At 43.0% G+C, this 17,845-nt stretch overlaps 1 protein-coding gene across 3 annotated transcripts in view; it reads right to left on the reverse strand.

Moving 5' to 3' along the window:
- usp46 (ubiquitin specific peptidase 46) overlaps positions 1 to 17,011 on the reverse strand; it is a 92,988-nt gene extending 75,977 nt beyond the window's left edge. For 2 of the 3 annotated variants that reach the window (XR_005946257.1, XM_041214101.1), the window contains exon 1: positions 16,922 to 17,011. Coding sequence is in view for 1 of the 3 variants with exons in the window: in XM_041214101.1 (XP_041070035.1) it covers positions 16,922 to 16,957 (36 nt within the window). In the remaining 2 variants the exon portion in view is untranslated. The remainder of the gene's footprint in view (positions 1 to 16,921) is intronic. The other variant, XM_041214178.1, reaches the window with a different exon arrangement.
- Positions 17,012 to 17,845: the final 834 nt, after the last annotated feature.

Consider the following 17,845-nt stretch of genomic DNA (forward strand, 5'->3'; position numbering starts at 1 on the left):
GAATTTATTCAAATTGATTAGACCCTGCTATTGTATGTGGGGTGATAGATTTTAAACAGCTCAGCACAATAATGTGCATTTTAAAAAAATATTAAACTGATGTTGATGGTTGAACAAATTTTTAAAAGCCTAAATATGACTGTTCGAAACCTAAATTCTGCTCAAAAAACTGTATGCACATTTTTTCCTTCACTGGCTTCTCTGAATAAGTTTTAAATGGTTGTGTTGTTTAAACTACACGAACATCCAATAGGATCAGTTCAGAGTAAAAATATCCCATAGTAAATATTACAAAGCAGAAAATTTTGATTTTTCCATTTAAAAAGGTAGTCTTATCTTGTGCTTATATTGACAGGTACAATAAATGGAAAGCTCAACTTCCAATTTTTGGGGTCAAAAAAGTCCTGACCGCTATTCATTCTGATTTAGATTTTTGTTACTTAAATATGCAGTTCAAAGATTGATTTTTTTAAAAAAAAACATTGCACAGCAGATCTTGGCTAATATAAAAATCTTTGCATCTGCACAAATTACATTTTACTCCTTGGAGAGCTACTCAGCATTCAAATACATGAGAGAACAAGTTGAGGTGGAACACAAAGATACTCAAGTGTGGATAATGTACATTCGTACAAGTCATATAACATCAAACATAACTGGAAAAACATGTACTACATAAAAATAACCTCAACCAAGACAAAATGTGAAAATATTTTCCTTTCAATATCGTAAATTTTGATTCTTTTTGCCCCTTGAGGGTTCATTTTAGGAAGCTCTTCATCCCTGGTAGAACTGGTATAACTGCTAATATTTGATTTATCATTTGATGCACTACTGGGCAGCCAAGAGAACAAGTATGTGAAAGGGATGTAAATATTTGAGAGCTTTGTGAATTTATTGAAATTGCTGCCAGTCATACCACACAGTCTTCTAGTGGCACACCCAATGATCACTCATTGAGCCTGAATAACAATCATTCTTAATTGCCGAGTCAGAGAAACTGAGATCTCAGGGTTAATCCTTGGTCTGTACAGTGCCAGTTGTGCTAGGAATGAAGTCATTCTGACTCTTCAAAGGGCCAGTTACAATGTGAGTCATTGTAAAGTCTTGGTATTTCTCGGTTTTCATTAAGCGGAATTCCTACCAAACAGACATGTATCACCCATCATTCCTTCATGATCATTGTGGCAGTATCCTTGAATTTCTTGCCCAACATAAATGTGGGAGCACCATCACCATAAGGACCACAAATGTTTTAAGGAGGCCAATTCGTCATGTCTTTAAAAAAAGAAATGACAGCCTGTTCCCAGCAAACTTCCCAAATTTTGCTATTACAAAAAGCAGTCAATGCTGAAATGCCATCATCTAAGAATTCGATTGGATTTTTCGCAGTAGATTCATGTTATTGCAAATCCAACAAGATTTCCTGCATACTTCTGTATTGGCTACAGTATGAAATTGTAATACATATTATTGTTCTCTATTTTTTAACTTGCTTTGTTATTGCTCACCTCAAGAAAAAACACAGATAAAAATATCAGATTTTGAAAAATGAAGATTTGCATTGCTGAGGGAGAAACAAAGAAAAGGAGACCTGCAGTAATAAGTAAATAATTCCAATCCAAGAAAAACTGCTGGCAGACATATTTTAGATATTCTGTGAACTGTGCATCTTAGGTAAGTAAAAAAAAAAGCAGAAAATTTCCAACTTTCAACTAACTCCAGATCATTGGTTTCAAGATTTACTCCAAGCCATTGTTGTTCTAATTGGTCTGCACTGGCAAATAATCTCATGCATTTCTTTCAATATCAGTGATCAAAAACAGGACATTTAATTTTTTTTAAACAAGTTTTCTAGTGCTGCAGGGGGAAGATGAGAAAAAGAATGCCAGCATGAACATCATCCCCTCTGCTGCCGAATTCCTCACCTATGGTCATCATGTCTAGACGTAACAAAAACAATGGCCTCCTGTTCTGCAACCCATCTTCCACCCTCCATAATGCTCGAGTCCATCAAAAACTTTGCTACCCATATCCTAACTCGCATCAAATCGTGAATGGTGGTGGGCAGTTAAACAACTATCCAGAGGATGAGGCTCCAAGAAAAACCCCACTCAATGATGAGGGAGCCCAGCACATCAATGTAAAGGACAAGGGTGAAACATTTGGACTTCCGGCTGAAAAGTGTTGCAAGTGAATGAAACGGCTGAAGACAGTGGATATTGTAAGGCTATAGGTCCAAACAACATCCTGACTATAATACTGAAGAACTGTGTTCCAGAACTAGCTGCTCCGCTAGCTGCGCTGTTCCAGTACAGCTACAATACTGGCATCCACCCAAATGTGGAAAATTGCCCAGGTAGGTCCTGTCCACAAAAAGCAAGACAAATCCAATCCAGCCAATTAACACCCCATCAGTCTCCTTTCAATTATCAAAGTAATGGAAGGTGTCAGTACCACTATTATCAAGCGGCACATATTCAGCAAGAAACTGAGCACTGGCGCTCAGTTTGGGTTCCACCAGAGCCACTCAGCTCCAGACCTCACTACTGTTTTGATCCAAACATGGACAAAAGAGCTGAGTGAATTCCACAGGTGATACGGGTGAGAATTACTGAGATTGACATCAAGGCAGCATTTGACTGAGTGTGGCATTATGAAGCGCTAGATTGAAGGCAATGGGAATCAGGGGAAAAACCATTCAGTGTTGGAGTCATACCAAGCACAAAGGATGAATTTTTAAAAATTTATTTTTACAGGATGTGGGCGTTACTGGTTAGGCCAGCATTTATTGCCCACCCCAAATTGCCCTTGAGAAGGTGATAGTGAGCTGCCTTCTTGAACTGCTGCAGTCCCTGTGGTGTAGTTACACCCACAATGCTGTTAGGAAGTTTCAGGATTTTGGCCCAGCGACAGTGAACGAACTGCAATATATTTCCAAGTCAGGATGGTGAGTGGTTTGAAGGGGAAGTTCCAGGTGGGTGATGTTCCCATCTATCTGCTGCCCTTACCCTTCCAGATGGTAGCGGTCGTGGGTTTGGAAGGTGCTGCCTAAGGTGCCTTGGTGACTTTCTGCAGTGCATCTTGTAGATGGTACACACTGCTGTCACTGTTCGTCAGTGGTGGAGGGAGTGAATGTTTGTGGATGGGGTGCCAATCAAGCAAACTGCTTTGTCCTGGATGGTGTCAAGCTTCTGGCGTGTCAGTGGAGCTGCACTCATCCAGGCAAGTAGAGAGTATTCCATCACACTCCTGACTTGCGCTTTGTAGATGGTGGACAGGCTTTGGGGAGTCAGGTGGTGAGTTACTCATTGCAGGATTCCTAGACTCTGACCTGCTTTTGTAGCCACAGTATTTATATGGCTAGTCCAGTTCAGTTACTGGTCAATGGTAACCCCCAGGATGTTGATCGTGGGGGATTCAGCAATGGTAATGCCAATGAATGTCAAGGGGCAATGGTTAGATTCTCTTTAGTTGAAGATGGTCATTGCCTGACACTTGTGTGGCGCGAATGTTACTCGCCACTTGTCAGCGCAAGCCTGGATATTGTCCAGATCTTGTTGCATTTGGACATGGACTTGCTTCAATATCTGAGGAGTTGCAAATAGTGCTCAATATTGTGCAATCATCAGCGAACATCCCCACTTCTGACCTTATGATGGAAAAAAGGTAATTGATGAAGCAGCTGAACATGGTTGGATCTAGGACACCTACCTTGAGGAACTCCTGCAGTGATGTCCTGGAACTGAGATAATTCACCTCCAACCACAACCATATTCCTCTGTGGTTGTTAGAGGCTAATCATCTCAGCCTATGATACTGCTGCAAGTGTTCCTCAGGATAGTGTCCTAGGCCCAACCATCTTCAGCTGTTTCATCAATGTCCTTCCATAAGCTCAGAAGTGAGGATATTCGCTGATGACTGCACAGAGTTCAGCACCATTTGCAACTCCTCAGATACTGAAGCAGTCTGTGTCCATGTGCAGCAAGACCTGGACAATATTCAGGGTTTGGTTGATAAGTGGCAAGTAACATTTATGTCACACAAGTGCCAGGCAATAACCAACTCCAAAAAGAGAGAGTCTAAACATCTTCTCTTGACATTAAATGGCATTACCATCGCAAATTTCCCTCATTATCAACATCCTGGGGACTACCATTGACCAGAAACTGAACCAGACCAGCCTCATAAATATAGTGGCTACAAAAGCATGTCAGAGGCTGGCAATTCTGTGATAACTCAGCCCCTGCCTCCCCAAAACCCGTGGGCCATCTAGAAGGCACACCACAGATGTATGAAGGAATAGTCTCCATTTGTCTGGATGAGTGCAGCTCTAACTTCACTCAAGAAGCTCGACAACATCCAGGAGAAAGCAACCCATGTGATCAACACCCCATCCACCACCTCCCTCCACCACCAATGCCGAGTACACAATGATGCCACTATCTATAAAATGCACTGCAGCAACTCACCAAGGCTTCCTTCGACAGCATCTTCCAAACCCGTGACCTCTACTACCAAGAAAAATAAAAGCAGTAGTTGCATTGGAACACCAGCACTTCCAAGTCACACACCATCCTGACTTGGATTAATTTCACTGTTCCTTCATTGTGGCCTGGTCAAAATCCTGCAACTCCCTCCCTAACAGCACTGTGGGTGTACATACAGTTCAAGAAAGCACCTCATCATCACCTTCACAAAGGCCATTACGGATGGACTTGCCAGTGATGCCCACATTCCATGAACAAATAAATTTTTAAAAAATCAAGTCACCCCTGTGCTCGTTGACCTATATTCCTGTCGAGCAACTCAATTTTAAAATTCTCATACGAACGTTCAAAACCCTCCAAACCTTCCCCATATTTGTAATCTCCTCTAGTCCTACAACAGTCCAAGAAATCTGCATTCCTTCAACACTAACCTCTTGCCTATCATCTGCTGCCAGGCCAAGCTACATCTTTCAACCCTACCAACAAGTTTGCCAAATTTATCCTTCCCTGGGAAATTAAAGAATTTAAAATCTATGATGCATATTAAGACTGAAACATGCCTATGAAGCGTCAATCATACCTTTGTATATAAACCTTGTCTATGATTCAATTTAAATTATCAGCTGCCCAAAATTATACAAAATTATGCACACATTTGTTTTGCAAAGTAGTTCTGAGAATAAATTGACTGGGCAGATGACTTGCTTTCAGGCCATAGACAACATCTTTGTAAGGCAGCCATAATCAGTTCCTGCTCCTCCATCCTTGCAAACCAGAGAATTTCTGGGTCTCTGGTCAAAACTGAACAATAGCAATGCGGCTGAGATCAGTAGGATGTTGAAAAAAATCAAACCTTCTGCTCATTACTCCACTGTACTGTACATTAGTGCAGCAAGAAGCAGTGCCACACAAACTTAATGCAGGTTTGAATGTAATGATTCCTAACAAATACAAGGCTTTGCTTTTTCTGGTATAAAACTGAAACTAAGCTTTGCAACAATTGATTTAAGAGAATGGGTGCTGTATGCAAACATATTTTCTTTCTTCCAAGCTCAAACACAATTTTGCTAAATTAACCTCCAGAAATTAACAGATCAGCTTTATTCCAGTGTTAAATCTTTTCTAGTCTCAAAGAAAGATGTGTTTCCACTTGATGGGGAAAACTAAATTAGTAATCAGAAATATAAGATCATTAATAAATCTAATATGATATTCCTTTACGCACAAGTGATAGAATGTAGAACTCAGTACCACAAAGAGTAGGAGAGGAGTATAGCATAGTTGCATTTAAGAGGAAGCTAGATAAACACAATGAATAGAAGGATATATTGATCAGAAACTGTAGATGCTGTAAATCTGAAACAAAAATCAAAAAATGCTGGAAACACGCAGCAGATCAGGCAGTTTATGTGGAGAGATGAACAGAGGCCAGAATTTTCTGGCCCCCATGGCGTCGGTGGTGTGGGGGACAATATGGCGAGAAGGCAAAAAATCAGTTTTACGCCATCGTGAAACCAGTTTGCGATCTTCCACTCCACCCATCAACAGCGGGCCGCATTTCCTGCCGCTGCATATCTGAAGCATCATTTTAATACATCTGCATATCATTACAAGCCCTGTTCACCAGAATCATCCCCACACGTGACTTCAGAACGGCATGCTTTATGATTGCTTTTAAAAGGCGTGCACCTGGCGAGCTGAACACGAAGGTGAGTGCACAAAGCCTTGCACAGCACTCACGAGCATCACCCTTAGGACATCAAAGAAAAGGTGCTGTGCATTCACGAGAGTCACAGGCAAGTTGTTTTTTCCCGGTTGCAGTGCTGGGGCAGGGACTCAAGTGCAGGTCAGATCAGGGTAGGAGGGGGAGTTGACAGGGGCATGGCAGCACATACTGAAGGAAATACTCAAGCACGTGCCAAGGGGTTGTGGGGGAGGGTGGGGGCGTGAGGGATGTGGACACACACTTTAAAAAGCTTGTCAAAAGTGAGCATTCTTCTGCAGCTGAGACCGTTCAACTGCAGCTCCATTGACATGCTTGAAGTCATGGCTAATGCAAAAGCGTGAAAGTGCCACCAAATGCTCCAGAACTTTTCACCCCCTTGGGTGAAGCTGCAGAGTAGTGTGCATTTTAGGGGGCAGCAGGGCAATTGGCCGACTGGGCAAGTTGTAGAATTCCCTTGTGCCATGGCGCAGTCAGGTGGAGGCACTCCCAGCCCCTTGCAATGTCTTTAAGATTTGGATGAGTATCCATCATGGTTTAAGCTAACAGTGCAGCCTTGCAGATATAAAAACAAAAAAACTGCGGATGCTGGAAATCCAAAACAAAAACAGAATTACCTGGAAAAACTCAGCAGGTCTGGCAGCATCGGTGGAGAAGAAAAGAGTTGACGTTTCGAGTCCTCATGACCCTTCGACAGAACTGGAGTGCAGCCTTGCAGTTCGGGTAGGAGAATGCCTTTGCCTGAGCTGAGAGCACAGCATGCAGTCCAATGGCCGAAACTGCCGCCAATCGGACAAGTGGAGTGGGCCAGAGGTGGGTGGGATTTTGGACAGCCAATGAGCATATTACACACTGGACGATCCAAGTGATGACCAATTATCTCCTGCATGCATAAAAGGGGCCTTCAGACTTAACTAGGAAAGGTTCTTAGTACACCTATGCTAACACACACATCTCTTTCTTTGATCTGCATGAGGAGAACATCAGGATCACAGAGCCTGGTGATTTAGCGGTATGCCTCATGACTTAACGGCCAGGGAAGAGCAACAGAGCAGCGGAGGGACCTGGCTCAGCAAAGGGAGGAGCACCTCCCTCAAGATGAAGGGGCAGCAGGGCCTGCTGCGCACGCAGCTGAAGATCCACAGTGAGCCGTCGCTTGTGTGCGTCATGTTCTGTAGGCAGCGCTTGTAGTTGCTGCAGATGACCAAGAACCAGTGTTGTCAAAGACTGCTCGTCTAGGGAACTGATCGGCCATATATGCCACCTGCTGCAGGATTTGATGCCATGGTCATATGGAGGGCATCCACTGTGAGTGGTGCAAGCGACGACAGTGCTCAATTTTTTACACCAGTGGCTCCTTCCAGTGCTCCACAGGTGACCTGTGTGGGATCTCACAAGCCTCCATGCACAAATGTATCCAGGAGGCTTTGTGCATTTCACCCAGGGTCAGGAAAGCCAGGAAGCAAGAGTGCTGGGATTTGTGCAGATCGCCAGTTTTCCACAGGTGCAGGGTGCATTCACTACACTCATGTGGCGCCTTGATCTCCATGGCAACAGGCAATCAACGACATCAACCGCAAGGGCTTCTACTTGCTGAATGTTCAGCTGGTGTGAAACCACCACAAATGCATCCTACAGGTCTGCGCACGATTCCCAGGGAGCATCCAAGATGCCTCATCTTAGCAAGTCTCAGATCCCTGACATCTTCTAGGGTCCAGAGAGGCTGCAGAGTTGGCTCCTCGAGGACAAGGGCTACCCTTAGAGGACGTGGCTAATGAAGCCCGTGCGGCAGCCTCAGACTGTAACAGAGTGACTGTATAACAAGCTGCAACCCGGACTTTGATGGGGCAAACAATAGGCATTTGAAAATGAGGTTCTGGTGCATTGACAGGTCTGTTGGAGCACTGCAATACAGTCCCCATAGGTGTCGCACATCATCGTAGCTTGCTGCACGCTCCACAACCTGGTACTGCAATGGGGGGTGGAGAGAGGACCTGGCTGAGGATGAGGAGATGGAGGGGCTGCATGTCTCCCCTGATGAGGAGAACATCGACGGGGGTGAGGGTGAGGAGGTTCTTGAAGGCGAGGATGCCAGCGATGAGGCCTTCGCACTGGCCAGACAAGGCAGGTGAGCACGAGGCCCTCACAGTGGGAAGATTCATGGACGATGATAATGAGATGTAGTGAGGACACTCCTGATGTCCTCACCTTGCATCCATGAACATTTGACTCCTGTGTGGCTGACAGCAGTGCATATACACTCAGTGCTCAGGCTGATGTCATGAGACGCAGTGGAGGCCCTGATAGTCACTTGATTCCAGGAGGATGGCGACATGTGGTGAGGACCCTCCATAGATCTTCACATAGCCACAGTGAATGTCTAACTCCTGTCTGGCTGAGGGCAGCTCGCTTGTGCTCTGTGATCAGGGGGACACAGCTGTGAAACTTTAAATGCTGATCCCTTGTCAGCCTTCAGCACCTGACCCCTTCAGAAGCATACTGGTCACAGATGCTGATGAGTTGGGGGACCAGCCCCACCTCAAGGGTGCTGGGTACACAAAGAATAACAAAATGACATCTGCCCACGATAATCTGGCAGCGATAACGAGTACCATCAAGATACGGGTATCACTAATGTGTCCTGAGAGTATGAAGCCGGACCATCGCTTTGATCTGAAGGTTACACACTGCCCAGTGAAGAGGCCCTGGACAGAGACACTTGCCTTTATCTTGTGCAGGGACCAAGATTTCACATCTGAGCAACACGAGCACTGCTCATCAGAACAAGGAGCCATGGGCAAGGAGACATTCTTGGGAGTTTATTTACAGTAGCAAATATTATGTACAAGTGATTAAACACCTGTGCCCAGGCTGTGCAACTACATCTTCTTAACCCTCCTAACACTGTCGCTACATCTTGGTGCTCCCCTGACATCCATAGCGGAGGTGAAAGCAGCCTGCTGACTGCTACACCCCATGATGAACTTGGCACGCATCTCTGGAGGGCTGAGACTTGGAGGGCCCCCGGCCTGTTTTTGGGGTCCTACCATCTGGTAGTTGCATCCTCCTCGAGCTCACAAGCTGCAGCCGCTCTGGTCACAGAAAGGGTGTTTGAATGGGCCGGACACTCCCGGAGTCCCCTGGGTGGATGGCCTCGGGGTGAGCACCTGCTGATCCTCCCCCATGGGTGCCCAAGGACCCCTGGCTGACTCCTTGAGGAGAAGGGTTAGCTGGAGTGAGATTGAGCTGCCCGTACCCCTTCACGTTGACACTTGTTGGAGGCCAACTATGACATCAGCAATGGAGTTCAGCCCAAGTGGCAGTGCAGGATTGATGCCCTGGAGCAAGGTCTCCATGGCAGCCACCATCCTACCAGTGTTGACCTCAGTGTGTTGGCATACCGGCGCTATCACCTCAGACAGAAGGCGGGCAGACTCCTCCATCATGCTTTGCACTCTGAGGAGTGCCTGCGAAAACAAGGAGAGATGATTAATCATGGCAGGGGACCGTGGAACAGGACATATTACTCACAGCACGATTGTCTGATAGGTGTTGCACTGCTGGATTGTCACTTAATTGAGCTTCGCTGACCTCACCGTTAGCATAGGGACAGTCCAGATCATTGTCAGCCAGCTGGATGATTCTAGTTTCAAAGTCTGTGAGGACCTTGATATCAGGCATTCCTCCACCAGTCTGCAACCTCTCCCTTTTGTTGTCTGCCATCTTGTCCTTCATGAAGGCAAATGCAGAGATTGTAAGCAGGACACCTGCCAGGCCAGATGAGAAGGATGCCTGGCATGTGTGGGTAGTGAGTGGTGCCACTGATGGGATGAGGACATGATCTGCATGGCAGATGAAGGTGTGTGTGAGTGAGAAAGAGAGAGAAAGTGAATGGTGATGGCCCTTGAACTGGAAGTGAGTGAGATTCCTGTGGATATGTGATGGGTTTGAGAGTGTGTGAGTGGAGAGTGATGAGAAGAGTGACTTACCCTGGTGGAACGGAGGAGGTCATTCTTCCGCTTTCAGCACTGGGTGTTGCAGAGCATTGGCGCTGATCACCGCTGGCACCACCTCCAATGTTGGAGTGGTGACCTTGCTTGCTGGCCTTCGCCCAGAGCTCTGGGGGGGGGGGGGGGGGGGGGGGGGGGGTGGGGAGAGGAAAGAGGACTTCGCAACAGACCTCCACTGTGCCCAGTAGGTGCCTGATGGAGGCGTCACTAAATTTGGGGCAGCATGTTTCCTCCCTTTGGCAGCCATGACTTTGCAGCAGCTTTTGATCCCATAGAGAGGGTACTAGCTCTGTGCAGGGGCACTCTTTAAATATGGCGCCTGGGTTACTGATGGCCTGATGTGACCTTGGGGCAGGCGAATCAGAGGTCAACCCACCAGTGATCTAGCATGTTTCCAGGGAATGTATTATTAACGAGGTGGGACACACCAGGAATGGGACGATATGGTGTGAAAACCCATTATTGCAGCTGCCGGATAAAACATCCTTTCTCCCCACCACTACCATACTTTGCGCAAATCTGGGACGATTCTGCCCAGAGTTAATGTTTCAGGTTGATGACCTTACAACAAAAAGGTTCTTGTGCCGCTGGATCACTTCAAAATACAAAAAAAAACTTGGATGACTTTGATTCCAATGGACAAAACACATTTCCTTTATTGCAGCAGATATGGATAATGACAGAAAGGTACAATTTGAACAAGTAAGGACTTATTCAGGTGTTTCACCAACATATTTTTGCAAGATTGAATGCATTGCAAACCAGGAAGGATTATTATTTTAATGCACCTGGATTATGTTATGTTTCAATAAGACCACAGTAATACAATCCTCCCCAAAAATTCCAGCTCCTTAAGCCAGGAAGTAGCTGAGCTAGAAAGACCAGAAAGGTCCTAGGTTCAATCCCTGTTTGCGCAGATTTACTAATTCCAGCCAAAGGAATAGGGACATTGCAAATGACCTCAGAACACAGGGGAGGGCTATAGGTAACAGAATCCAAATATTCAGTCTCTACACCCACATATAAGAACAAACATTTGGAAAAAGAACTAGGAAGTGCCCAAGATTTGAGGAATTGTATCCTACCAAAGCACCAAAAAGCTTCCTGGGGTCCACTGAAAATAAACCAGCAGAGATGCACAGGGGCAAAGTCTACAATAGTAATTTAAAAACTTGTTAAATTCGAAAGGCTTAAAATGCAACTTTACAAAATAATTTGTTAAAAAGGCCCAAAAATCTGGATAACATCATCGGTAAGGAGACTGAACAGCAGTTGAATACTGAATAGATGACTCAAAATTAAAGTCATGTTAAAGAATCTAATAGCTATCCAAACCTTAGTGCATTCAAAATGTCTTGTGCAAGCTTAGATAACTATTTGGGAATGGAGTGGATTAATGGAAGTAACAAAGGATTCATTCTGCAAACATCAAAATTCAGAAGATATACAATTCCACATTTTGGAAATAGCTCGAGATAACTTCCCCCAATCAGCAGTGCAATATCCTGTTCACAGGCGGCTGAATTTTACGAGCCACCTGTGGGTGAGAAAAAAGGCAGGTGGACCTGTGAATTAGGGCACCGTGTCATCGGCGGCGTACCCACCACCAGCCCAACCCGTCATGATTTTACAGGCAAGTAGGCGTTGAGTGGACCACATACCTGTGACCCAATTGAGATCCTTAAGTAGGCAATTAATGCCCAGATAAGGGACTCATCCCACCGCCATTCCAATTTAATGGGCAGCAGGAGAGGCCTGCAGCCCTCATGCCAACCGATAGGGTGAATCCTACGAAAAGGGGGCGGGGGAGACAAGTACCTCCTTCCTGGGATCCCTTGCCAATTGGAGGACCCCTGCATGCCCAACCTTCCCCACCCTGTCTAACATGCTCTCCACCTCCCCTAGTAGGGCCTGCCAACCCAGCCCCAGGAGTTTGGAGGCATCTATGGTTCCTCTTGCTCGAGTCTTCTATAATACTGGCAATAGCCACTGATTCTGATGTGGTGTACAGCTGCTGTTCGATCAGAGGTCCGGAGATGACAGGGAATCCCACCTCATACTAATTAAAGGGCTGTCACCCAAAAAATTAAAGTGGAGTGAACCAGACAAGAAGAGGCAGACTCACTCCCAGACAATTACACAGGGTGCATGGAGCCTGCCCTCAGTCTATAACCCAGCCCATGTACACATGGTCTGGTATCCTAGAATCCTCACTCCCGGGGAAAAATAAACTCTACTTACATAAACACACTCCTCCAATTTCAAAATTGTTAGCTATCAAGTCAGTATGTGCTAGGAAACATTGCTAGGATTAAATCTGCTTTGGAAAAACTGGATAAAGACTGAGGATGAACTTTGAAAGAGGATAGTGCAACCGTTCCCTCATCACAAAATAGAACTACATTTCAATACCTATAGAAAATAAAAAAAGGTGATATTATACAAAAAACGCACAATGCAATCTGGTCATTCGAACCAACTGGCCCATACTGGTACTTATGCTGAACAACAGCCCTTCCAACCCCTCTTCACCTAACCTCATCAGCATAACCTTCGGTTCCTTTCTTTCTGATGTACATGATCCATCTCTATAAACAACTGATATTTTTATAATACTTAACCAATCTGCTGCATTTACATAAATTAACCTGCAATATGCCCTTTCATTGGGCAAGTCTATTTTACTCATAGAACCTTGCAAAAGGCAAATCAGAAAATTATTTGCCCTGATCTAATTAATATATCTGTATCAACAAATTCATAGTTTAGTTAATAACAAGCAATAATCCATTGGTATACAGACAAGAAGTCTTTTTGTAAATACCAGAAGATGAAACCCATTTTTTTTAAAATAAAAAACACAATTACTTCTCAATTGCGCTTTTAATTTTAATACAACAGTTCAGCTTTTTTTTGCTATGTTACTCAGAATTACTCAAATCTTTGTATAACTAGTATTGGAGAGAGTTCAAACATTTTGTAATCTCAATCACACAAAGCAGGTACTGTAACAAAGGAACAATAACTGAATGAAATGAAGATGGTGAGTCTTCTGATGGAATAACTGGGAAGTGCTGCCAGAATTTAACCAAAATGAAAAACACTCAGCTACCTTTCTCATTGATAGTTTTCAACAGAAATAATTAAGCAAAGTGCACCTAACTGTTTTGAGTTGAGTAAAGCCACATATTTACCCGTATTAAGTATTTAAATCTTTTTTGTGGGCGATTTCTGCCAATTTTGCGGCTCTATTGTGGCTCATTCAAAGGCCTGCATTCACAAACTGTAGTAATTGTGAATACAGTAAGGAGCTGCTTTGTGCAAGCTTTCCGGAAAACCCTGACAGACTGGTCCCAGCAAGTAAAGGCCTTGTGATGCCAGCTTGTAAAACATTCTTAATTTCAGTTCTCACGATCATAAATTATAACAGGAGTCTTGACCTATAGAACGACAGGTTACAAATTGTGAAGATCTGCAAGCATATCAAAACAAAAAGCAGCCTCCATAACAGTAACTGAGGTGACACATTTCACGTGGCAGGGTAACATCAATGAGAAAGAAGGGGAAAGTGGAAAAAAAATTGAGAGACGGGTGATTGCGAGCTGAGAAGTACAGCGAAAGAGAGAGATCTTTGAACTTGAAGAGGTTTCAGTAATTTTAACTATTGTTTAAGGGCATTTTCTTATGTTGCATGCTTGCAAGGAAAAGATTCAACTCAGGCATATCAATCAGATAGATCCATAGTACAAATGTTAAAAACTAAAAGACTTTTAGCTAACTTATTTCTTACCATCTTGGAGCAGAAAACTGAAACCTAGCCAAAACCATTTTGCTCGCCAGAGAAATACAAGCTGAGAGTGTTCCACAGGATTGTGAATGAAGCTCAGAGTTCCTCAGTTAACAGCCGCAACCCAATTGAAGTGTTGATTTTCATATTGTTAGACACACTCTTTTCTTAAACTTTATATTAATTGAAACTTATAATATGGCAGTCACGAATGCTATTTTGTATTTTTAGGCCCAAATTATCTAACAGTCCAGTCGGGAAAGGTGACACATTTACTGTTAACTGTATGTGTAATTATTGTATTGAGGACCACGAATTTCATGTAGACCATGATTTTACAATGCAACAAAACTTATAGTGCCAACCAAATACAGAAGTTTAAATAAAAGCAAAAAACTGCAGGTATTTTCCAGGTATTTTTATTTTTGTTACAGAAGTTTAAATGATTAACTGACCATTCAGCAAAACCAAATTCAAAAATGTTAATTCCCACTTTAACAATTATAGAATATATTGGATGCAGCATAATGTTCAGCATTTTTAACGAGCTGTTGCCAATAAGTGCATGTTCTTGCTCTTGACCTGATGCACTGTTCATAACAGTAACTTTTTTTGCTTATAATCCTGGGCCAATAACTTACAACATTCCTCCACACTTGCCCATTCTATGCTTGAATGATCAGCTGTCTCGAACCTTACATAACAAAATAACAAATAAGCCAAAACCTTAGGGTGAAGCACAGGCTTATGTTAACATATGTGTAGCACAAAATAATAAAAAAAAGCAAGCAGCCATTTTCAGTAAAGCTCAGAAATCTGTATAAAACTAGTAAGTGGACGATAGTTTTACAAAAACAGATATCACAATGGGCTCATATACCACTGACCTCCTTTGGGCTTCCCCTTTAAGTTATGGTACCTCAACTCCTTACTTCTTTAGTTGTAGCTATCTTTTACCAAACAGCTGCGCAATAAATGCTTATGGGTTACAGATGAGGAAAGCAGTTCAGGCAAATCTAAATTAATTCATCTAGACAGATCACAAATCTCCACAGTACAATAGTTCATTGTTTCTTGGGTATTGCCTTCACCACTATCTAGAAGCCCATTCGGAATGTTGATCACTCTTTTGTTAACAATTTCCTGCTATAGCCCTAAATTTACATTTTACTAGTTTGAATCACGGTTATACAATACCAGATAGTTACAGAACAAACTTACTACCTACAACCAAACATTAACCAAGCTTGTGACCAAAAATTTATTATTCATATTTTCAGATTAAACATTTATACCAGCCATGAAATCCAGCAATGAACATAATGGTTTTCTGAGAGTTTATGCTGGCAGCCATTAAGGAATTTTAACATTTTCTGAAATATAAACATTCCACTGAATTTTAATTGAAAATGAATATTAATTGCACTTCCTTAAAACAAAAGACTAGCTCACGATTTCTTCATTGTGTGATAGTTTATCTCAAATTATCCTTACTTAGACACTGGGTATCCTGAAAATTTCTACTAATTAAGTTCTTTTTTAAAAAAGGCAAACAGTTCTTAATCTTGCTGAGAAAAGTACTCCATATTTTTTCAATCACAAGATGAAAGCTCAAGATACAGGAAACAATACCACTGTTATCCATTTTCAAGATATTTATAAATGTATTTTGAAACAGAGATCAATATCAGAAACATTGCTTGTGTGAATACAGTACTGCTCTCCATTTCCCATTCCTGCCAAAGAACCAGGAATCAGGCACAAAACGAGATGTCAGCATTGCAAGTATACATTGCCAATTTCATTCTATGATGTAAAGTTCAATATCTAAATAAATAATGCAGTGAGGCCCTAACCATTCCCCAGCAGTTTCTTTAGTTTGGCCCAATAACAGAAAATCTGAATAATTCCCCTACACTGTTGCTTTGAGGCAAAAGAGGTCTCATCCTTCCTACTCATAAGGTAACAACAGGTGAGAATGGCCATTCCTCCCAACTTTCTGTTCTAAATTCACACTTGTCCAATGGAAAAATAGATAAGTGCCCTTGCCTCATCCAAGAGAAGACACTTAATACAAGGCAAGACAAATTGCCTGCATTATTAGAGTGGGCAAACTTATTTTTAATTCATTTCTCTAGGAAGAGTTTAATGCTTTCCATTTGCAGCATCTAATTGTTTCTTAAATGATTCTTGTTTTTTTTTTGCCTCTAGTACACTTACTGGAAGTCTTTTCCAGTTGTTAGACATAATGTAGTATCCAGGCATGGCTCACTCTGTGCTCTGCAAGGTTCCTTTAAAGTCATGTCAATAAATGTTTTCCTCAAATTAGAAAACGATTAAGTGTTAATGCAAACCACTTCAAGGGTCTCAAATTTACAGTTGTTTCTATACTAAGATACACCTGCAGATCTCACTATTAGTGGCCAACATTTCTTTCTGCATTCGCGATATACGCAAAATAACGAGTAAATAACGCCATGCAACAAATTTCCAAAAGTTAATTCTTCATACGCGGTACACCATTATCCGTATGCTGCAACTCAATGGTTCCAAAGAAGTACATATGTGTAAAGGTAATTTCTACTTCTGCAAGTGCGTTAAATGAAGTTTCATTTTGAATTCATCCACAGTTTTCACACTCAGGTTCATATGCCACTACATCGAGACATCGAATAAATGTAACATTGGATCTGAACTGTTCATGTAGCTGTCGATTTTTAATCCCAAATACATTTTACAGAATGAAAAGATAGTTGGACAGAACTTCAATTCAGCCCTGGGACAGTTAAATTGGGTCTCTATATCTGAATTCTACCTGGATTAGATGGCAATTTATCTTCACCATAAAACCAAACTTCAGGCGCGCGTCCAGTTCATAGACCCTGAAAATGCCCCCGGCCCCTTTACTCACCATATTACAAATTGAAGCGATGTTTCTGACAGTCATTAGTTTGCAGCCTGTGGTTCCTGCGCCATCTTTATGAAAATATTATAAACCCGGGAGTGAGAGGGGGGGGTGGGGGGGGGGGGGTGGTGGAGGGCAGAGAAAGAGGGTGGGCAGTGAGAAGGCTTTGCCGGGAGTCGGCGGTGAAAGCTGAGCCGGCCCAGGGAGTCTGTCAGGCGGCAACGCTAAGGTAAACAAAGGTCCAGAGCCGGGCTGCACTCTCCAGGCCCATTAACTGCCCAGTCAGCTCTCACAACGAATATTAGCAGTTTCTGGCCTTGCAGCAGCTGCACTCGCTCACTTGCCATGTTATTCCCTTTAAATACATGATAGCGATTCCCCAGTCTTTCGAAGCAGCAGCGAGCTCAACGTCCAAGCTCCAGATCCCCAGGATCGCTCGTGACAGCTCGGCAGGAGGAAGCGGCTTTTTGATTGACGCCCAGAATACCCAATCATAGCACGGAACCAGCTGCCAATCAGCTTACAGTGGGAGTCGCTTGACCAATCAGTGTGCGTGGGCCGTGCCGCTTGGGTTTGGTCATGTTGCTCATGGTCCCCAGTCATTAACAGTTTGGAAAGGGGGATATTTGTAAATCTCAAGGTCAGCTCAGCAAATTGCTGGCTCTGTACATCCGCATTTTAATTAGATCACTTCCACTATTTTAATGAACAATATATAAATTTGCTTTTAATGGGTGACTTTTAGTACGAAGTAATTACAGGATTAAGCGGCGGAGCTTTTTATATTGAAAGCTTTGGTTCAAACTGCTAAAATTAAAATTATGATTGACCTTAAAAGCTATGCTATGTAATTTACGAAAATCCTTTCCTGAATTATTTTAACATCCTGGGTAAAGTCTACTAAGCAATTTATTCTATTAAATGTATAAC

Source organism: Carcharodon carcharias, chromosome 1 (genome assembly GCF_017639515.1).
Source record: "Carcharodon carcharias isolate sCarCar2 chromosome 1, sCarCar2.pri, whole genome shotgun sequence".
NCBI classification, from domain to species: Eukaryota; Metazoa; Chordata; class Chondrichthyes; order Lamniformes; family Lamnidae; genus Carcharodon; species Carcharodon carcharias.